This window comes from Chelonoidis abingdonii, chromosome 11 (assembly GCF_003597395.2).
Source record: "Chelonoidis abingdonii isolate Lonesome George chromosome 11, CheloAbing_2.0, whole genome shotgun sequence".
Lineage (NCBI taxonomy): Eukaryota > Metazoa > Chordata > Testudines > Testudinidae > Chelonoidis > Chelonoidis abingdonii.
Window position 1 is genome coordinate 3,328,896 of NC_133779.1, and position 19,064 is coordinate 3,347,959.

General features: G+C 50.3%; 2 protein-coding genes across 8 annotated transcripts in view; one reads left to right on the top strand and one right to left on the bottom strand.

The window, feature by feature from the left end:
• The window catches only part of SIRT2 (sirtuin 2), a 256,350-nt gene that overhangs the window by 214,997 nt on the left and 22,289 nt on the right, over positions 1–19,064 (bottom strand). The gene's annotated exons all lie outside the window — the stretch shown is intronic.
• PAK4 (p21 (RAC1) activated kinase 4) overlaps positions 1–19,064 on the top strand; it is a 107,001-nt gene that overhangs the window by 70,714 nt on the left and 17,223 nt on the right. For all 7 annotated transcript variants that reach the window (XM_075070633.1, XM_032776260.2, XM_075070632.1 and 4 more), the window contains one exon: positions 6,394–6,617. In XM_075070633.1, the coding sequence (XP_074926734.1) occupies positions 6,414–6,617 (204 nt within the window). In that variant the 5' untranslated portion in view covers positions 6,394–6,413. The remainder of the gene's footprint in view (positions 1–6,393; positions 6,618–19,064) is intronic.

Sequence of the window (19,064 nt, forward strand, 5' to 3'; positions counted from 1 at the left end):
TGGGATTCTGCTTCCATGTGAAAATGGGGAAGTGACTGGCCCAAGATAGCACAGTGGGTTGGTGGTACAATTGCAAATGGAACCCAGTAACAAGCCCGATATATATATTCCCTTTGCAGGTTACTTTTAAGCTGTCTGTAGCCTTAAGAAATGAAAATTAACATAACGGGCTTCTAAGGGTTTGTCTTCACTGCAGAGTCAACTTGAGTTAGCTTAGCTCCAGTGAGAGCAGCCACACTCTGAAATAACACCTGAGTTGCTGTGTACACACGGGTACTGCACTCGTTTATATGTGGCACTAGGACTTCTGAGGGTGCATCCATCCCATGATCCTTAGCGCTGCAGAAAGCTGAGCTGAACCATGCATTCTCCCGCAGTGTGTTGTGTGTTTCCTCTGGGCATGTAGTGGGGATAGTGGGAAGGCACTGGAGGAGCAGCAGCAGTCAAGTGGCGCTCGCAGAGTGGCTGTATTAGCTAGCAGGCTGTGCCCACTCAAGCTCTAGCCTATACTCCTTCTCGGGCCAGCCAACCCAAGTTAACAGCACTACCATGGGTGAGTGAAGGGCTACCTGCATTGGGATGGAAGCTGAGTTAAGGTCAACGCTCCCTGCAAACAAGCCCTAGTCAGCAATCACGCGTGTGTTCATTGCACAGCCTCCCTTGCCAGCCTTGGCAATGAAGCTGAGCCCTGAGTTGGATGGGTGACACTGAACTCCCCAGTCACCCCTGGCAGAGGTCCCTTCAGGTCAGGGTTGGGTGGAGGAAGATTGTGGTGTCTTTTGCTGTGTACCTGCTCTCTAGATAAAGGCCTTCGCTCTCGGGGGCTGTCAATCCAGCACCATTCACTGGAGCTAGCTTAATTAGGTAAAAATAAATGATTATTTTTTTCCTTTGGAAGATTAATTAGTTTTACATTAGACACTGGAGCTGCCTATGGTGGCTGGTTCCCATTAATTAAAAATGCTTATTTTTAAGTAGAAAATTATGAGGTGAGACGGGCCAGATTCTGTATCCTGCCGTATCAGCGCTGACTTGAGTTTTCTGGGTGCCCAGATTACATCGAGTACGTGTGTGCGCGCATGCGAGCTCTCTGGGATTGCCCTGGCTGTTTTCTCCGACCGTTGAGTTCAGTTCTGTTTTCCAGATGATTCAGGGCTGCGTGAATCATGCAGTCTCAAGGCAAATAGCATCTAGTACTGGAGACAGATCTAATGAGAATGGTCTTGGTGAAATTGCTGGTCTAATGCACCACCTGAGTGACCATACATCAGAATCCTCTGACGGCAGCATGTCTCCCATCTCTAGCACGTTCCATCTGGGGGTCTCAAAGTTCCTTACAAACAGGACAAACTTTGGCCTCCTAAGATGTCCAGCCTAGAGGAGAATTATCCCTGTTCTGCAGACGGCTAAGCAAAGAAATGAGAGGCGAAGTGACTTCTGTAAAGCTGGCCTGCGAAGGGATTGAAATTTTGGGTAGCTGGGACCTGGATTTCTAATGTGTTGGGGAGGCTGTTAGCTTGGGAGACCTGCTCTCATTCCAAGGTGGGTAGATAGAAGCACATTACCGAACTCCTAGTGCCCGGCAGCAGGGTTTGTGCGAACACTTAATGCGCGGCAGGCCAGCACCGGGCAGATTTACATGGCAGCTTGCTGCGAGCTGACAGACAAGCTCCAAGTCTCTCTCTGCCTCAGTTACCCATCTGATGATAGCACTGTCCTACCTCACAAGGGAGGCATTGTGAGGATAAATGGGGAAGATTGTGGGCCGGTCAGGCACTACCATCATAGGTATTATGGATGGGGATATAAAAAGAAGCCATCAAGCTGCCTTTGTACCTCATAGAGCAGCACGAAAAGGGCAACTCTCTTTATTTAGATCAGTGGTTCTCAACCGGGGGTACTGTGGTAAACGTCTGTCCCAAATCTGGACCTTAGCGTACAAAATCTGGGTGCTTACTGTGAACCTCCCCAAGCTTATACCCAGCTTGGGTCTTATTTCGCTGCCACCAGATAGTATTGAGGCTACTATCAGCCTTGGTTCCCCAAATTCCTTGGGGGGACCTCCTCTCTGGCCTCCCCAACTTTCCCTGGGAAACCCCAAGACTCAGAAGTATGAGTCTACCGGCAAGGGAATGATCTCCCCTCCCTCATCTCTCCGTTGTTCCGCTCTGAGGGATTGATGCAATCCTTTTACATGACTAACCAAGAAATTGGTCTCCGTCTCTCCAAAGAGACAAGCCTTAAGAACGAGGAACAGAGCTGATTCTCTGCTCCTTCTTTCCCGTATCTTTTCCCCGCCTGGGACAATAGGAAAGTAACTCACAGAGCATGGGCTTTCCTTCCCCCCCAGCCTGTCACAGATGTAACAGAGCTCCGGGCACAGAAATTCCTCTCCCTTTTTGCCTCACTAGGAAAAGAAACTCCACAGTTTTAAAAAGAAAACTTTAATATAAAAAGAAAAACTTACATATACTACGCTCTGCATTAAGAAACCAATACAGAAATGGCTTATAAGAAAATAGGAATAAACAGTCTGATTTAAAAGATAGCCCAATTAAACCAGTCCACGCAAATCACACCCAGTAATACAAATCAAAGCACATCACAGCCGATTACTTTGGTTTCCTTTGTCTCTCACTTGATAGTAGAATATTTGAAAGAAGATGGAGTTAGAAGAAAAGCTTGTTTATTCACAGCAGAAAACAAAAAGACACAGAAAAAGCCAACAAACCTCCAGAGGTTCCCACCCTTATTTTTGAAAATCCGGTTTCCTGATTGGTCCTCTGGTCAGGTGTTTGGTTCCCTTTGTAAACCCTTTACAGTAAAAGAAAATTAACCCTTACCTATCTACTTATGACAGGTACACGTATCCCCGGGGGTGGGCAGAGGTCTTCTGCGGGTACATCAACTCCTCTAGATATTTTACCTGGCTTTACTACAGGCTACATAAAAAGCACTAGTGAAGTCAGTGCACACTAAAATTTTGTAGACAATGACTTGTTCATTCTGCTCTATAGGCTAGACACTGAAATGTCAGTACAATATTTATATTCCAATCTGTTCTAATTACAGGGTTAAAAATGAGCGAGTTGGCCATTTGTCGGTAACAGTGGGACTGCGACACTTTTGTGTTCCGACGTCTCATTTTGTAAGCAAGTCATTTTTAAGTGAGGTGAAAGTTGGGGTATGTGAGCCAAACCCGATTCCTGAAGGGGTCCAATCTGGAAAGGTTGAGAACCACTGATTTAGACCACGTGGAAGATCCCATGGTAAGCAGCAGGAGTAGAGCGTAGACCTAAGAGATGCTGTTTTTTTGTCGCAATAGCACCAAGAAGCTCAACAGTGCTGGACATAGTGGACATGTGAATCGCAAAGGTGCTGTCCCAGCCCCGTAGTAACCCAGACAACCAGCCGTCCTCTCCTGGGTTAGGTGATGTCTCTCTCCCCAGTGGGTGGCCAGGGAGAATGATCGCTGCCCGGGACTTGTGTGCTCTGTTTGTTCAGTGTACCAGACAAAACAAGTTATTGGTTCCTCCCTTGTCCTATATGGTGTCTGTGCTCATTTGCCTCCCAGAAACTTCCTACTTGTTTAGAACCACTCCTGAGTTAAAACTGGTTTGGTGTGGTCTCTCGGGGCAGCTGGTACTGGGCAACATGGAGGAAACAGGAAGAACACTTGTCTTGAGCTGTGCTGAGCCTTAAGTGGAGAACTGGTTAAACAAACCAGCCAACCCAGGAGGAAGGAGTGAGCTGTGACATGTCAGCAAAGCAGAACAATTGAGGTGGAGGTTCAGCGTGTCGCTGTGCAATGAGGTGACCTTTAAATGTCTGCACTGCTGTTCTTATTGGTGCCAGAAGTGTGTGTGTGAGGGGGGGGGTACTTCACAGAAATAGATATGCTCCCTCTCCTGAGAAAGTGAGCCTGTAAAAACGACACGTGAGAGGGAGTTTCCAGGATCTGCCTCCAAATTAGGCTGACATAGGAAGGAAGTGAGAGAGTTTGAGGGGAAACTGACGAAGATGATGTGAAACTTGCGTGGCATAAAGCTTTGGACAACCAGATTTTTAAGCTGGCACCCAGGACGAGAAAGAGAAGCAGGTGGCTGTAGAGGTGAGGCCATTGGAAAGTGAGAGGGTTTGAAGGTGGAAGGACACATGGGCAGGAATATTGTTCTGACCAGGAATGGCATATGAGAGGTCCCAAAGGTGGAAGTGGTAGCAGGGACAGGATCAAGGTGAGAGATTTCACACTGTTCCTTCAGTATCAGCAGGTACAGGGGTACAAGTGAGTGGCCAGGAGCCCTGAAAAGCTCCATGTTGCTTTGGATGTGTAGCAGTTGTCATGTGGCTGCATCATCTTGACTGTGGGATCAGGCAAATGGAGGGACCTTAAATGCGACTGTCTCTGGTGAGGATTGGCTTCGTTGCATCCTGCCTTTGGCAAACAATGCTGCCTTATCTGCCTGTGTGGGGATCAGAAATGTATGCTACTCTGTCTCGCAAATCTCTCTCTTTCTGAGCTTTGGCAGGACAGACGTAGCACAGAAGGGTTGGATTTCTCCTGGGCATTTCCCATTCATCATCATCATCTGTCTCGTGCACGCAGCAGGCATCTCCGTCAAAGCAGAACCCTTCAGGCTGCTGAGATGTCTCATTCATGAAGCAGGAGCATGCTCGGGCTATGCTGCTCCCATCTGCCGTGACACACATGCCATCTGCACAGCATGGCTGTGGTGGCTCATTGGGTGGGGCTCGTCTCCATTTCTTCTAGCTGGCTAACCAGGTGCTGTGGGGATGAAGTTCTGGCTGTTTGTTTCCTGCCTCCATGTGAGACACTGACCTTTTTGGGTAAGGTTGTGGGGGAACGTGTATAGGGACGGGAGATGAGACTGTCTCTAAGGCCATGAGCCACGTTGGAGAATTTTAGCTGGTTTGTCCCAGATATTCTGACTTATTAGGCGGAGTGGAGCCCAGTTAGATATTTCCTCCAAGCCTTGGAAGGAGCATTCGGACCAATCCCATAATTGTCTCAGACCCTTGTGCAAACCAGATGAATAGATCTGTCTAGCAGGGGGAACTCTGTGCAAGGAAACTTGCTCCTCTCCCATGTCAGTGGTTGTTTTGTTTGCTCCCTTGTGCTCGGACAAGCACAACACAGCTACTTCTTGCCCCAAAGAGCTCACAGTCTAAGAAAACTTGTATGCCTTACGCTTTCCAAAGTGACTGATTTTTGGGTGCCCAAGTCGGGGGACTCCTTTAAAGGAACCTGATTTTTGTCAGCAGCGCTTAGCTCCTGCCCCCTCGAATTTGGGCAGTATCTCAAGGTGGACACCCAAAAGAGCTAAATAATTTCTGGAAATGTGCCTATGGATCTGTTCTGGGAGATGTGGTGGTGGGGTAGTTCGGCAGCTAGATTGTTGCAAACACAGCAGCAAAATTGGAGACTGAGTAAAAATCCACCACTCACTCTTTTTAAACGAATGCGTGACTAGCTCCAGGCATTGGGAATGAGCTAGAGAGCCTTTTTCATCTGAGTTACCAGTTCAAATCCATGCCATGACTGTAGTGACTAAAAGTTGTTTGCTATCTGCGGACACTTGGACCTGTGTGAAGTGAGTTGGTGAGTCTCCATCCGGTTCGTAGTGGACATGCATCCCCATCTCAAACCTCCCCTGTAGCTGGTGCAAACTAGCCACCCCTGGTCGGCCGTCTCAGCAGAGGCCAACAATTGAATGGGCCTTCACCACTGAGCTCACAAGGTACCCCATCCCAGAATATGGTGGGGCAATGACCTAAATCCATTCTCTACCTGATTGGTGGCCAAGTTATAACAACTTAGTGCTTAGGACTGTCCATCAGACTCCTTTCTCAAGCACTAAAAATCAGTTTAGGCTATATATAAAAACCCAAGCAAACTTCCTCCTCCTCCGTCTAGTCTGTCCATACATAACTGGGGCAGTGGGAGTCAGGAAATCTGGGTTGTTGTCCCAGGTCTGCCACTGACCTCTGTGTAAACTTGGGCATGTCCGTTCAGGTCTCTGGGTGTCTCAGTTTGCTGCTCTGGGATAGTATTTAATAGCCTCTTGAGGCTTAATACTCAAATGCTTTGTGATGTTCTGATGGAGGATGTGAAAGAGGTGGAAATTACCATCTCTGGTCTGTTGTAGAAGAGCATCCCTGTCCGGAAAGGGAGTTGGTAAAATGGTATCGAGGTGCGATGGGGTAACATAATTCTAAATCCTGTCTGATTGTATTTAGCTTGCCATGTGGTCCCTGATGGGTGACTTGAGTATTCCACTATACAGTCACCTTCTCTTCTATAAAGGAGCTTGATTTTTGTAGCCTCCCATGATTCTCGGGCAGTTCCATGATTATTTTTCATTCCCCTTTCAGGTCTTTTAGCCAACGTCACCATGTTCAGCAAGAAGAAGAAACGCGTTGAGATCTCTGCTCCCTCAAACTTCGAGCACCGGGTCCACACTGGGTATGACCAACAAGAGCAGAAGTTCACCGGGCTGCCGAGGCAATGGCAGGGCATCATCGAGGAGTCGGCAAAGAGACCCAAGCCACTGGTGGATCCTGTGTGCATCACGGCTATTCAGCACGGCTCGCAGAAGGTAGATGGTCTGGTGAACCTTCATGTGGGGTCTGGTGTCTGCAGGAGCGAGGGGAGTTCTGGTGAATGAGGTCAGGTCGAGAGACACTATAGTCCCTCCTTTCCCTAACAGATCTTTGGGCTCTATCTAGGGGTTCATACTTGTAACACAGGAATAACATCCCTACAGGACCCAGGCACCTGCCCTCATAGCTTCAAGAAGTGCCATGTTGACAGCCCTGAAGGAGAAGGAAAGCTTGGCCAGGGGCAATTTGTTCTCTTCCTTTACATTTTTGGGGTCTCAGTTTGGCCAAGTAACATGGCAACTTGTTCTCCACAGCCCATTCAGTGTTTCTCCACCTCTCTCCTCAGGCTGCCAGCGAGGGTGAAGGTTTCAACAGCACCTTTATGTCCATGATGCCCTGCCTTGTTACTAGGAACAGGACTGACCCCCACCAAATCGCCTCTTGCTAGTCACTGAGAGCCTTCGGTGGTTCCCAGCGTGGGTGGATTTAAGCTGTTAGAGCCAAAGGCTCTGTATTCCCTTCCCTGAGCCACCTGGTCCTCCTGGTTCAATGGCGAGTTTAAAGATGTGTGAAGGGAAACACAAGTATTAAATGGCATTTACCCCTCTTGCATCTCACTCATTTCCCCTTTCCCAGTGCTTGTCTCTTCCATCATTCCTGTCCTTTAAACTTGGACTGTGGCCTGTCCGTTTGCTTTAGTCAAGAAGACCCAGCATCTGGAGATCGCTGCTGCTTCCCCCTAATCCTAATTAATTCTTTCTAAACCTATCCAGGTGAACGTGTCCAAATGAAGCATTAGTCCTTAGCGGGGAGAACCTGCCTGCTGTGGTGGGGGCACGAAGGCTCTGGTATTTGGGTCCACTAGTCTTCTGCTGCGTGTTTTCATGCACTTCTCCCCCAGGCGTATGTTTGCTCATAAACCAGGAAAACCATTGAACTGGGTAAGGCACGAGAAGCAAGCAATTTAAAGGCCAGCCTGAGAACCAGAAATAGTGATATCTCTGACTCAGAGGTGTGTGTGGGAGGGATGGAGAAAGCTTTGTAGTCTTGAATCCCTCAGTTTCCAGGAGTATACGGAAGTCTTGCAGTGCCTGGGGATTGCATCTCAAACCTGTGCGTGGAGAATTAGAAGTTCCCAAAGATACACTGGAGAAGACTGATGGAGAGCCTGAAATGTCACGGAAGAGAATTTCCTATGGCGTATGGAACTTGATGTGCTACCAGTTCAATCCCTAATGATGGGATGGGTAGTTGGGGGCGAGTGGGAATGCTCGGGGATAGAGGCCATTGTTGGCTCATCGGTGCAGAGATGGACTGAGACTTGGGGAGAGAAGTTGAGTCCCAGCTCTGCTACTGACTTGCTGCGTGACCTTGTACTAGTCACTTAAAGCTCTGTGCCTCAATTACAGGGAGGAGGCCTTAAAAAAAAAACAAAAAAAAACAAGGGAGGTGGATCGACTCACCTATTTAAAGCACTTTAGATACACAGGTTAAAAAGTGCCAAGTTCCAGCAATGAGGGAGGTTGCTGGTAAAGACAAGCCTGTCATTTAATGCTCTTCTTGGCTTTGTTTAAACAGCCCTCTGCGTATATTTGTTACAGACGGCCAAACTGGTTTTTGTGCTCTGTGTGCACCTTCCCTTCATTAGCAAATTGCAGGGAGTGTGATGTCCGAGTCGAAGCAAGGACTAGGGGGCTCAACAGATGTCAAGTCCTGCCTCAAAGGAAGTCAGCTCCAGCTTGGAGGACAGAGTCTTGTGAGAGCATTAGCTGGGCTGTGAGAGACCCAAGTTCAATTTCTGCTCCGCCACAGCCGTCCTGTGTCATCTCTGTGCCTTGGTTTCACACCTGTAAAAGGGGGATCTTTGCAGATTCCTTCCTAGCAGGGCGTCGAGCATAAATGTTAGAGATTGAGAGGGGCTCAGATATGGGGGTCAGAGGAGAAACATAGGCCAAAGTTCTCACTACTTCCAAAAAGTCCTTACTCAAAAGACGGCATGAGCTACCTTGCATTGCTTTGATATGACATAGTAGCTCCAAGTCCAGCGCCACTCAGGGACCCAGTGCTCAGTTTTTCTCTCCAGCTGGTTGCGATCTTCCCAGGAGCAGCGCTCCCTTGGATGGTGCTTTGAAGTAGAATTGTTTTAAAACCGGAGGCGATTTCTGGGATCATTCATTAAGTCGATGGGAACAGACAATGCTCAGCACCTTGCAGATTAGGCCTAGATGAATGAAGGTATGTTAATGGTATTAAATGGGACGCTTCCGGGAGGTACCCAGCATTGGGAGACACCTTGCTACTGCTTGCCCTGAGCGTGAGAGCTCACAGCACTTGGATAGGTTTATAGTGACAACACGTAAAAGTTTATTTAAGAAAGTCTAGAGATTCAAATGATCGCAAGTAGGAGGATTGGGAACAAATGTTTACATAGAAACTAAAACTGTAACATGCATTCTAGAGCGTAGACCGGGGTAAGCAACCTATGGCCCGTGTGCCGAAGGTAGCATGCAGGCTGATTTTCAGTGGCACTCACACTGGCCGAGTCCTGGCCACCGGTCCAGGGAGCTCTGCATTTTAATTTAATTTTAAATGAAGCTTCTTAAACATTTTAAAAACCTTATTTACTTTACATACAGCAATAGTTTAGTTCTATATTATAGACTTAGAGACCTTCTAAAAAGGTTAAAATGTATTACTGGCATCATGCGAAACCTGAAATCAGAGTGAATAAGAGTAAATGAAGAGTCAGCACAGCACTTCTGAAAGGTTGCCGACCCTTGGCCTGGATGTATTCAACAAGATACTCTGTCTAATGAAGTATTGCTCGCGAGTGTTTTCCAGCCAGGCAGGCTGTGTTCTCTTTTCCACGACACAAGCGATGCTCAGCTTGACTCTTCAGGGAAGGAGTCTGTGGGTCTTTTTGCAACCGCTGATATATCAAACCAGTCCTTTGATCTTCCTTCATAAACCAGGCACCGTCCTGCTGCGTTCCTTTCTCTAGATTCTGCTGTCTCTTGTGGATTTAGCCATTTAGATTAGCTGGTGGCTTAATATGAAAATAGACTTGCATTGTGAGAGAGACAATGACTAGCCAGAGAGAAGCGTCTACTATCCCCTGCCTGAACAGAACCTGAGGCATTTCACTACCTGGTAACCAGCCTTTAACATCAAGGCTTTAATAACGTAACTTTTAGAATATTTGTGTACACACTTTGTAATGGCTATGACAACCGCTGGGCTAACAGCTCTTGGTAGAGAGCTCGCGTGCCACCCTTGGGTGAATTGCTGTCCTTTTACGGGCATTCCCTGGGTCAAGTATAACTCTCTGTGCTTTTTAGCACATAAAGAGGTTCCCGGAAGGTACAGAATCCATTTCCAGTGATACCTTTCTCTTCCGGAAGCCAATGCTGCTCTTCCAGAAGTGGGAGGTTACAGCTGCTCGTCCAACCCGTGTCCCTTATGCCCCCACCCTGACCTCCCTGAGCGCTCCAGCATTTTGTTCTTTTGGACACCTGCATCCTTCTGTGGTAAATATTTAAATGTAGCAGCAGCAGAAGTTTTGAAACTAAAAAGAACTAAATAAGTTCAGGGAGGATAGGTGCATCAACGGTTATTAGCCAGGATGGGCAGGGATGGCATCCCTAGTCTCAATTTGCCAGAAGCTGGGAATGGGCTACCGGGGATGGATCACTTGATGATTCTGTTCATTCCCTCTGGGGCACCTGGTGTTGGCCACCGTCGGAAGACAGGATACTGGGCTAGATGGACCTTTGGTCTGACCCAGTCTGGCCGTTCTTGCATTCCTGCAGGGCTGGCCAGCCTCATTCCCTCGGCTTGTCCAGTGAATAATGCTGTGGTGGAGCTCCTCCAAATGCTGTGCGAGACTTCTGCTCAAGCAGCTTTTCCAACAGCCCTCGGCCTCCCAGCGCTGGCTGCATCCTAAGAGCTGAAAACGGGAGCTCGTTCTAGCCTGGCTCGTAGGTCTCTGTGTCTGCGTGAGGTCGAGTAGCAATGAACCTTCTTCCATCCTCTCAATCCTCCAAGCGCTTCGAGTGAGCCACAGACTCTGCGCAGGAATTGCACTGCCCGTTCAGCACCCGAGCGGAGTCATACTGCTGCGTTCTGTGTTACTGTGACACCTAGGAGACCTCCTTGGTGCTGTGCAAACAGAGCCAAAAGACAGTGCCTGCCCCAAGGAGCTTGCAATCTAAGGCAAGAGACAGACTGAGGACCGTGAGGAAACAATGAGACAGTCTTGGTCAGGATGACTGGCTGTGGGCTCAGTGCTGGGACCGCTGGGTTGATGGATTTGCATCACCGTCGTTGCTTTCCAATAGCTTCCAGGGCCCGCGAGTGCAGGTTGCTCAGCACATGGCAGGGTCAGGCCTGTGGAGACGCACTGTGAAGCGAGCTCTGGTATAATCCCTTGCCCAGGTGTCACGGGCTGAGACCCAAGGTAGGGCGAGTGCCTCTCCCTGCTGGGGACGATCCGTACGGAATCCGTACTGGCAAACCAGAACCCAAAGGACAAGCGGGATCTCTTTCCACACATAGGCGATGACTCCGTGGGTGCTCCGGGGCTGGAGCACCCATGGGGAAAAATTGGTGGATGCTCTGCACCCACCGGCAGCTCCTCTGCCCCAACTCGCCTCTGCCTCCTCCCCTGAGTGCGCTGCCAGGTCCTGCTTCTCCCCCCTCCCTCCCAGCGCTTGTGCCGCAAAACAGCTGTTTCGTGTGGCAAGCCTGGGAAGCCGGAGGAGGAGGGAGAATGCGCTGTGCTTGCAGGAGGAGGCGGGGCCAGGGCGGGGATTTGGGAACAGATCCAATAGGGGCAGGGGGGTGGAGTTAGGGCAGGGACTTTGGGGAAGGGGTGGAGTCAGAGCAGGCATGGCAGCACCCACCGGCGCAGAAGAAAGTTGGCGCCTGTGTTTTCACGCATGCTCAGCTGGACTCTTGCAGCACTGGCGGAGCCAGCACTGGGGACTGCGGAGCCAGGGGTGTGACCGAGGGGAGGGGGGGGATTCACCTGTTGAGGAAACGCTCTCCCTAGGGGAATCAATTGGAGAGACGGGTGGAGGGAGAATTGGTTGGACTGGGGAATTACTTGATCCCCTTCCACACCACACCCACTAGTACTAATTTGGCTCTGGCTGTGCGCCAGAGCCTTCTGCCTGCTCTGATCTGCTGAGCTCAGCAGCATGGGAATCCGGAGGGGACCGGTGTTTGCCCTGCATGAGTTGCTGTGGCAACAAGGGAAGAAAAAGCAGGGATTATGAGACACAAACAGGTTGAGCTGAGCTAGTTTTGTGGCAGAAGCGAAGATCTTTCCCTCCTCCCCTTCATTTAATGGGACTGAGTGGAAAATGGGAGTTGCAGGAGCCTGCCTTTCGCTGAAATCCCTTCTTGGCTTTACAGGGGGCCCCTGCTCCCCGGGGTTAGCAGTGATCCCACCGCCTCAGTAGCATGGAACACGATCTCTTTGTCCCCGGTTCAGCGGCCCTGACCTGGAAGGTCACCTGTGATTCCTGCCCTGCTAGCCTGCCGCTTAAATCAAGGAAAGTGGCCTGCGGTCTCCTGGAAAGGTAGCCGGTGGCTACCCCTTCTCTGTCACCGAGCTCCGTTCCCACAAGCCCGCGGGAGCACTGAAGGGGGAGGAGGGTGGGCAGTGGCTGTGCGTTGTTGGGCTCCACCAGCCAAGCCCGTCTCCTCCTCCTGGCTCTCTCAGCAGCAGACCCCGCAGGGTGGGAGGAGAGGAATAGATCTATTGCAGAGCACCTCGCTACATGTGTGTGGCACAGGGGAGGAGCTGTGGGACTCTTTCTGTCCTCCGGTGCATTGTCTTTCCGCTCCAGGTGCCTTTGGAAATCCAGGTAAAACGTCACCCCCTGTGGAGCCCAGGTTTGCAAAAACATGCCTGGGTCGACGGGGGGCTAATGGTTTTTATGGGTGCCAACCAGAAGTTTTAGTTTACACTTAAAACATATATTGGCCTAACAATACCAGGCAGGTGCTCAACACTGCTGGAGAATGAGGGCCCTTTCACAGAGGCCCCAAATCCCTAATTACTTTAAAATTGTCTCTTGAGCCACCTGATGGAGACCCTCCTTCCTGAGGTCTCACCAAAACCCTTGGATCAGTCCGATTTTTCTCTTACATGGTTGGGTCCTCTCCACCCCATCCCCTTTCTCCTGCACCAGGCTGTGGGTGGTTTTCGTTTGTGGGCTGCAGGCATGAAAGCTCTGCCCTTCTTCATCTGCTGCCGACCGAGCTAAAAATAAAGCCCCATCCCAGACAGAAGAGGAAATAGCCCAGTTCTTTTTGGGTTGCAGAGGCTGCTCCATCTTGTAATTTTTGCAAAGAAAATTGCCAGTTACCATGCAGGAAGAGTGTTTTTTGTGGCACCCTGGGCTTCTTTCCAGGGCAATGAAGAGCCGCATGGAAAGCGATGGGCATGGCTGCCATATCTTGATAGCTCTGTGGACTTGGGGAGTGCTGTGAATCTGCCCCTGCTGAGATCTCTGCAGCCTCCTGGTCTGCTACGGCAGACCAGGGAAGCCCACCATAGATCACTGCTTTTCCCCATGTTTGACTGGTGTAGCTCTGTCGTGTCAGGCTCCGATTGCACGTGCTAAGCAAAGGCCTGGTGGGCCCGCAGCACATGGACGGGAGACCTCCAGGGAAGCTGACCCTAGGGATTGCAGGAAGTGGCATCAGTGTTTAAGGGAGTGACCTGTTGGAGTGTAATAGTAGCTGGGGCTCCCCCCTCTTGCTTGGTACTGACCCCAGTGGCTTGGAAGAGTCTTAGAGTTTTTTTAATTTATTATTTATATTATCATAGAGCTCCGGCATGGGCCAGGCATGAAATGGCTCTTAGACTGAACATTTGGGCGGTGTTATGCAGTTCTCCACTCCAGGGTGGCTGCATTTCAGTGGTGGGTGAGGCACAAAGGATTGGGGACCAAAAGAGGATTGGGCCAAAAGAAATCTGATGAGGTTCAACAAGGACAAGTATAGAGTCCTGCACTTAGGATGGAAGAATCCCATGCACCGCTACAGACTAGGGACCGAATGGCTAAGCAGCAGTTCTGCAGAAAAGGACCTGGGGATTACAGTGGACGAGAAGCTGGGTATGAGTCAACAGTGTGCCCCTGTTGCCAAGTAATGGGCCAGTGACTTGACCAAGGCCCAGCAGTGGTCAGTGGCAGAACTAGCACTAGAATTCAGCTCTCCTGTTTCTGTTCCTGCAGTCTGACCCCTAGATATGCTGCTGCCATATTCCCTTATAGGGGTGGGATTTGCAACTTTCTTAAGTCTGTGACCAACAAATTAGCCAGAAACTTCTCCTGTGAGACCCACCATGTCCCACAATCGCTTGTACCCACAAAGCTTTGTGGGATTGGGTCACAGTATGACTTTTGGGTGTGGTGGAAGGGCAAGCTGGGGACTTTGTTTTTTTTCTCGTGCTGTAGCCCAGTATAACATGGTGAGGTGGCCTGTTTTAGGACCCTGCCTTGGAATGCCAGGGCTCTTCTGCCAAGTCACTTTAATGTCAGGTGCAAAACACTTCGTGAAGATGCCGGGAGTCTTGTTAGCTCCGGCCTAGGTTATCAGTGGGTTGGTGTGTCCCTCTCTGAGACAGAGGGAACTAAGGGAAGGAACGTGGGAGTCCGGCAGGGAAAGCCCTTGGAACAGCAGTCCTTTAGGGACGTTGCCTTTCTTGTTAAAGATCAAGCAAACTCCCTATAGGGGCTGAGTTTGGAGCAGGGTGTCTTTGTGCATGCTCAGTTCGGAGCAGCGTGGGAACTCCGCCTGCTTACACTTTGCTACAAATTCCCTTTTTCTGCCTCCTTTCTAGTTCTCGCCCTGCGCCCTGCTGTATTCCTGCTTTGGGTCACATGTGTCTGCCAGAGCTGTATTCCTGTGCTGACAGTCTAGGCTGCAGACTTAACCACGCACTTGTCTGTCATGCCACCTTCAGCAGCTTTGTCAGCAGCTGTATGAAAGGCTGCCCTTCAGCTGGGGATGGGGGCATCCATAAACCTGATACCAGCCAGCAGGAGCCCAAATTCTATTACCGTGCCCACTAAGCCAGTCTGGTTGGAGCATCGATTTCCTCTGCCTCACCCCTGTCTTTCCAATGGCGCACATTTTCCATGTGCACAAGCAGGAAGCTCTGGTGCTGGCATTATGCGCTTACCCCTCCTCTGCTGGCTTAGAGGAGCATGCATCCTCTTAACGAGGTGTGTGTGGGCGGGGAGGGGGCCGTGACGTGCCCAAGGTTACGCCATTTTCAGCTTGGAAACTGGCAAGTCAGTGGCAGAAGGGGGTTAGATCTTGGGAGTCCAGATTCCCAGTACTTTCTGCGTAACCTCTGGGTCTTCCACCTGCAGCGTTGCTGGTTTATATTCTCACGGAGCCACGTGAAAACTGGGTGCATTGTATTTACAGAGCACAGGGTTACACAGTGTCCTGGTTTGGCTCTCATTCAACTAGGCCTCTTTGGGTTTCCTCTGAACTTCTGGATTAAGTGTGAAGGGGCTTGGAATGCATTTGGTGATTTGCATTGAGCCGTCTCCCACAAGAGAATCATAGAATATCAGGGTTGGAAGGGACCTCAGGAGATATCTAGTCCAACCCCCTGCTCAAAGGGGGGCCAATCCCCAGATAGATTTTTGCCCTAGATCCCTAAATGGCCCTCTCAGGGATTGAACTCACAACCCTGAGTTTAGCAGACCAATGCTCAAACCACTGAGCTTTCCCTTCCCCCAAAGGGAGGGAGAGCCTGCCCACATGAGGAAGCTGGGTGGATTTGTAGGCACTGAAGAGTTGGATTCGGGGTAGTTTATGGGCTTGTTGATAAATACACTTGGGTATTGTTTGCTGGCTGAGTTCAACCTGCTCCGTTCCTGCATGGGATGTGGCGAGGCTGGCTCTGATGTAGTGGCCGATTGCTGACTATCTGTGGCCTCTGTTGCCTGCCTTCATGTATGAAGCAACTGCCTCACTCCCATCCTCAAAGAGCTCCCCCTCCCACCCAAACTCCCCTTCGGCATCAGATCCTGTGGGAAACTGCCATTCTTGGATGTTCATAAAGTCCACCATGGACCTGCTCCAGTGCATCTTCACTCATAGCCTCCTCTCTCTGCCCCTCCGTGCAGTCTCCCTGCTGGGGTACGGGAGAGCCTTCTCTGCAGCATCTGTGGATCAGCTTCCCTGTACTCATCCTCTGCCTCACTTACTCCATCTTATTTGAAATCTGTTGGAAGCCTGTTAGCTCTGATTCCCCTCTGGCTTAAACTGGTGTCAGTCGATAGTAACGCCTTGATTTCATTAGAGGTGCACTGGCTGCTTACTCCTACGAGTAGAGAGTTAGGGGACTCCTGCTGGTGTCTGCAGTTCAGTCATAGACTATAAGGCCAAAGGGGGCTGAGATCAGCTTGTCTGACCTCCCAAGCCAGAGACCTGCCCCAAATAATTCATGTTTGAACTGGAGCAGATCTCTTAGAAAAACAGCCGTGATGGAGAACCCACCACAAGCCTTGGTAAACTGTTCCAGTGGTTAACTACCCTCTCTGTTAAAAAGTGTGCACCTTATTTCTGGGCTGAATTTCTCGCTTCAGCTCCGAGCCACTGGATCTTATTTAGATCTTTGTCTGTCTGCAAGGCTGAAGACCCCATTATCCATTTTTTGTCTCCCATATGTAGGCATGTGTAGACTGATCATGTCATTCTTTATCCTTTGTTAAGCTAACGAGATTGAGAGCTGAGAGTCTCACTACGAGGGTGGTTTTCCAGTCCTTGAAATCATTCTTGTGGCTCTTTGGCCCTCTTCAGTTTATTAATGTCCTTCTTGAGTTGTGGATACCTGAACACACACTCCACCAGCAATCGCACCAGGGCCAAATATAGAGCTCCTCTAACTTCCCTACTCCTGCTTGAGATTCCTCTTTCTACATCCCTTTTGGCCACAGTATCACCCTAGGAGCTCGTGTTCAGCCAATTATCCACTGTGTCCTCCAAGTCTAGTTCCGCTGATGGTAGTGGGATTCATCATCATGGCATGTCCCAGAGGGCCAGAGTAGTCTCATTGCAAATCAAGCGCCCTCCTGGTTCGATCTCCAAGTAGGACCTTAAGGCGGCCTGACTGTCAGTTTGTCCATCATTGGCAGTCTTATCTGAAGCGTTTGGCACCTGTGTAACCGCTGGCCCTGTGGCGGATTTCCTCTGTAAACAAGCTCTGGAATTCCTCGGCTTCCATCCTGATCTGTCAGAACCAAGAGCGCCGGTGAAACTGAACAGGTGTTGCAGGAAGTTGTTGCGGGGTTTGGCTGTGGGTATCCTCATTGCTAATCTTGTCCTGCCACTTACCGTGGAGCGACAACGTCAATCCGGCATTCCTCGGCTTTCCTCAGTGCCCACGGTTCACTGCCATGCGATAGAGTTGGCATAACTGTGTGCGGTTCTGTAGGTCTGTGGCTTTGCAGCTCGGTATCGCAGTGTCCCCACAGAGGCTGCTGACTGGCATGAAACATGACAGCAGCTGCTGCTCCTACATGAGCCTTCTCCACCAGTGCCATCAGATATTGACGCTGTCGGATGCTTGCCGGTAATTGTTAATATACAACGCCATAAATGTGTGGCCTGCTGGGCCAGACGGATAATGGGTCTCTTCCCCACAGGGCCTTTGAGCAGAAGGCATTGGTGCAGGCAGAGTAGAATGTAGCTATTGAGAACTTGTTCAGTCGTTTGAGGTTGGCCAGGGAAGACCTACTTGAGACGGGGCAAAGGACCAGATGTTTGGTCAGACTCGACTCTGTTCTTCATTGCCAGGGACCTCCTCTGAACCTTTCACCTCTGTTCCCCCAGATTGGGATCCGTCTGTTCACAGTGCAGCCCCTAGCTTGGCTGCCCCCTTGGTCAAATCTCCTTGCTGTGGTGCAAGAGCCTTCCTAGGCCCGCGGACACTTGAGGGCCAGGTTCTTCTTGCATCTGCATCCAAAGCCGCTTTCCCTGGCAGCGTGGGACTCGAGCTTTTGCAGACAGGGTTGCTTGGATGAGATTCAGCTGCTCTGGCCGGATTCTTTCCTGTCAGCCACTAGGCAACCATGTGCTCTGCGTAAAAGACACTACACGGTATAAATCTGTGTGCTGTGCAAGCAGATGCTTGGCGCAAACTCCTGCGTATTGATCTGGCTGGGGAGCAGCTTTGAGGATGGCCTGCAGTACTCTAGGAGTGCTGGCGACAGCGTGGCGGAGGATGGGAGGCGGATTGCTGCATTGCACTGCCATAGGGGCTTAAAAATAAACCCCGTTGTCATTCCATGTGTGACGCCGCCCCCATAAATTACCCAGTGCTGTCAATCACCCTCCCCCATCCCCACCCCAGTTGCTGAAAGCAGGGCTGGGGGAGGAGAGGGCAGCCAGGAGCTGCCTGGGAGGGCCGTGGAGAGGACTGCAGCAGTGTGCAGTGAAGGCAGGAGCAGAAGGAGGGAGCAGGCACCTTTGCAGGACATGACTCCACCACGCTGATCCGTTCCTTAAGTGCCTTTTGGATTCCGAGGCTATATAACCACTTGACTGGGATCCTGGGGAATATGATCTGTGTTACTAGAATTTAGAACCTCTCCCGTAACTTTGCCGCCTGTTCGGCATCATAGCAGAGGCAGGTACGGCCAGGATACTTGCACGAAAAGACCGTACAATCTACAAATAGCCTCAATTTCTTTTGTGCCTCCTGCTTTGAGGTGGCACCTTCTTACTTTCCTGGAGACCAGCGGATCATCGCGGCCTGGGTCCGCCGCTGGGTGTGGGACACTGGTCTTCCAGATATCTAGATTCACAAGGGAAGGAAGTCCTAGGTGACTGGATAGAGCAGGGTCTGCGGTCGGACTGTCAAATATTCCTGGATTGAGGAGGAAGTGGTTAAAAGTCAGGACACCTGCGTTCTATTCCCTGGGTGCCCCTGGCAAGTCTCATAATCTCGCTGTGCCTCACTTTCTAATCTAGAAAAAGGAGTGTCTGGCCTCAAAGCCTGTACTGTTTGAAAGGCTTTCCCAGGAGTTATCAGCACCAAGTGGGCTCGCACGTGTGTTACAAGTGCAACAGTCACTGCATGAATTTCCAGTGATCCCAGAAGCTTTGTCATGGGCAGGTTTCTGGAGGACATGGGCCTCGAAGCATTAACTGGCCTAAATATATTCCACCCCTACTCTGACTTCTCTGAAATGGAGTTTGAGGCTTCCAGCCAGTACCGGGGAGAAGGCAGAGTCCTGCAGAAAGCCTGCTGCAGCTGGAAGTCGGCCAGCCTTCCCCTGGGGGAGAGAGCTGCTGCTGCCTCTGCACATTTTGTTAATAAGCATGTTTGTGGCTAAACAAAGGCCTCTCCGCACTCGCGTCCAAGACGTGAGCCAAGGCCATCAAATAAAATCCCCAGAGTCTGCTGG